The 3,509-nt window shown below is 37.0% G+C and overlaps 1 protein-coding gene across 1 annotated transcript; it reads right to left on the bottom strand.

Moving 5' to 3' along the window:
* Nucleotides 1-506: 506 nt before the first annotated feature.
* Nucleotides 507-1,448, bottom strand: LOC138383745 (olfactory receptor 6M1-like). The gene has a single exon (XM_069468786.1). The coding sequence runs from the start codon at nucleotides 1,446-1,448 to the stop codon at nucleotides 507-509; it is 942 nt and encodes a 313-aa protein (XP_069324887.1).
* Nucleotides 1,449-3,509: the final 2,061 nt, after the last annotated feature.

The following is a 3,509-nucleotide window of genomic DNA, read 5'->3' as shown; positions in this document are numbered from 1 at the left end:
GACCATTAAGAGAATGTTCTATTCACGTTTTCTCTGGACACTTCCCTCAGTTTGTTTTCAAATTGATGACTTCAAAAGTGTTTGCCTTTAATTATACGTGGCTCCATTTCTTAAACTGTCTTAGTTAAGCCTACAACAACAACAAGTACAAAAACTTTCCCTCTTTAAAAACTAAAGTTCAGATAGGCTAAGTGTTGCCTGATAAAAACGCAATAAAGCCAGACTTAAAATTCAGATTTTCTTACTTCACTTCACTATTTGTCCTTAATGATATTGTGTGTGTGCACGGTGGCCCAAGAATAGAGTTCAGAAAGTGTTATTTTTTTTTCTGTCTGAATTATCTCCTCTGAACCATAGTCAACTCTGATACTTTGTCTCTGAGGTGGCACCAAGCCTATTCATACTTTCCCATAGATCTTTGATTTTCTGGTCTTGAAACATGTCTTTCTCCACTCTGTCAAAGAGTTGAAAATACCTGTTCTAAGCCAACAACCTTTGTTGAAGTTTCAAGTTCTCCTGTGCAATAAGGACATAATTTTGTTGATTGCTTCCCTCAAGACTTCCTTTACCTTTTCATTTCTTAAACTATAAATGAAGGGATTCAGAAGAGGGGTCACCATTGTGGTGAGGACAGCTGTCACCTTGTCAAACTTCAGTGTGTGACTCTGGCTGGGCCTCACATACATGAAGATGTTGCTCCCGTAGGCAATGGAAACAACGGTGATGTGAGAAGCACAGGTGGAAAAGGCCTTCTGACGTCCTTGAGCTGAGGGGATGCGCAAGATGGTAGAAATGATGTAGGTGTAGGACACAATGGTGAGCATCAGTGAGGTCAGGAGGACGAGAGAAGATAAGAGGAAGTTTATCATCTGGATGAAATGAGTGTCTGTACAGGCTGCCTGTAGCAGAGGAGCAATGTCACAGAAGAAGTGACTAATTTCCTTATAACAGAAAGGCAATCTGGACACCACAACAATTGGGCACAACACAGACAGGAAGGCTCCCACCCAGCAGCCCAGGACCAGCAGAAGGCAGACTCTGCTGTTCATGATGATAGTATAGCGCAGAGGGTTACAGATGGCCACGTAGCGGTCAAAGGACATCACTGCCAAGAGGATAAACTCCACCGTCCCAAAGAAAAAAAAGAAGTATATTTGGGTCATGCAGCCAGCAAAGGATATGGTCTTTCTTTCCTCTAGGAGACAAGCTAACAGCTTTGGAGTAACTGAAGTAGTGTAAAAAATGTCCAAAAATGACAAATTACTGAGGAAGAAGTACATTGGGGTTTGGAGGCTATTATCAGCCCATATTAGGGAAATGATGACAATATTTCCTGCTAGAGTCAGCATGTAAGTAAACAAGAGGACCACAAAAAGGGCAGTCTGAAGCTTCTGAAGAACAGGAAAGGCAGTCAGGGTAAATTCAGTCAGCATGGTCTGATTTTGCATGTCCATTGCAGGCAATGCTTAGTGGGCAGCAAATCTCTGAACAAATAACAAAATATTAGAGATGAAAGTCAGCTTAAGGAAGTTTCCAACTCCTAATATCTGTCATAAGAGTGAAGTAGAAGAAGCTTTGTGTGAGGAGTCAAGAGTGATTTGTTCACAATCTTCCTCTGACCCTGGAAATTTTACCTTGGGTAAATGATATTACTTCTTCCAGCTTCACTGTTCTCATATTTAAAGTTTTTGGTTGAATGTAATTGTGTCCATGGTCCCTCCAGTTCTAGTCTTTATGATTTAATCTCTTTTATGCAATGCTCCTTCCTGTCTCTTCTGCTCTTCCTGACCTACTGTTCCCACAGCTAAGTTCTGTGCCTAAGAAGAGAGACAAACTTAACTGAGAATACATTAGGAAAACGGAGAAAGAGAAAATTAATAAAACTTGAGTTGCTTTTCTCAAAGTTATTTCAACTTTGAAGGTAACTTCTAAATCAAAGACCAAGAACTATGAAAAGTGGCCAAAACAGTCACATGAGAGAGAACCTATATTTGTTTCTACTCACTTTTGTTATTGGTGCTATGTATTGAGTATTAATATAGTATGCAGTGGGACACACACTATTTTGATAAAATAACAATGTTTTCCCTAAAGCTGTATAGTTTTTTTTGTTTTTACTTTATATAATGATATAGAAGTTTTTATGTCTATACTATTACAGAACAAGTAGGTCCATGATATATAATTAATAATTTGCACAATTTATTTTATATAGTTTGAAAAAGTCTTTATGGGAAAATGATTAGTGGATTTGTTTTGTTTTTGTTGTTGTTCCTTTACATGTTCCATCTGTGGCAGCATCCAGGAAATAACAAAACTTTCCCCTCTCATTCCCCAACTGAGTCTTATAAGTTCTCTCAAATAGTTCTCTTGTACTTTGCATTCTTTTGAGCCATTTGAAGAGAAGGTTATTAACATCAGTGCAAAAACTTGGATGCCGATACATGTGTTAGAAACACTCAGCTTAATCTCTGAATACTGCTCAACTTTGCTGACCATCTTCTATTGCATGTCTATATATTTCAATTGAAGCAGTGTCCTTTAGTGTATTATTCTGTGACTTCCTCTAGTTTCAGTTAAAATGGCAAATGTAAGAACCAGGAACTAGGCAATTTCTTGCCTTGGAGCCCCCCCAATTCCCATTCAAAGGAGGTCATTTTCCTGAGCCTCTCTATCTGGGAAAAGTGAGCACCAGCAGCTAGTTTATTTTTATTATTTTTTTTAATTTATTCATTTCTTTGGTCAACCAGTAGTTTTTTTAGCATATGCCATGCATCATCCAAAGTTTCAGTGATGGAGCTATATCAATGGAAAATAAAAAATACAAAGCAAAAACAAAACAACATCCACAACAGAAAACTTCCGCTACGAAGCCTATAATGTAGTTAAGGGAGATGGTTAAATAAGTAAGTAAAATAAATGCTATGAGCTTGACTGTGATAAGTCTCACAGCTAAGACTTTTTTTTCTAAACAGATTTTTCATCTGAAAATTTAGCTATGACTTTTTCTGGTTCCTGTAGTTGCCTCTTTATTTTTATTTACCACTCATTCATATCATGAATCAAGGTATCCTAATTATTTTAATAACAGGGCTTTTGTCTTCATCTTCTCTGTTCTAGACAAGGAAATACTGGTTTCTTAGAATTATTTAACATTTCTGGTTGTTGGTAAGTGAACTCCTTTACAAATGCATAGTGGCATTTGTTCATCTAAGAGTAACTTTCAAATGCAATTGGAGTGGAGTAACTTGACTTGCTGTTAAATTTAGCAACAGGGCTCTTTTTACTTCCTTGACATCCTTGATCCTGGTTTCTACATCTATAAAAGAAGAATATTGATCATCTCCATATTTCTTCTCAGTCTAAAAATTTCTTTTGTTTTCTTTGAGGTCAAAAATTCTATCTTTTAATTCCCCATTATTTGAGCACAAGAGGTATTCATTTTTTTCTAAAAAAATAAATCCGAATTGGGGAAGTGTCTTCATTCAACATAGGGTTTCAGCTGTAAC

The sequence above is a fragment of the Eulemur rufifrons genome, chromosome 6 (genome assembly GCF_041146395.1).
Source record: "Eulemur rufifrons isolate Redbay chromosome 6, OSU_ERuf_1, whole genome shotgun sequence".
Taxonomy (NCBI): domain Eukaryota; kingdom Metazoa; phylum Chordata; class Mammalia; order Primates; family Lemuridae; genus Eulemur; species Eulemur rufifrons.
The sequence above is the reverse complement of the archived record's forward strand: the minus strand, read 5'-3'. Positions and strand labels throughout refer to the sequence as shown.

Bases quoted from the DNA above. Each gene is read 5' to 3' on its own strand.
- LOC138383745 (XM_069468786.1), bottom strand. From the start codon at position 1,448: ATGCAAAATCAGACCATGCTGACTGAATTTACCCTGACTGCCTTTCCT.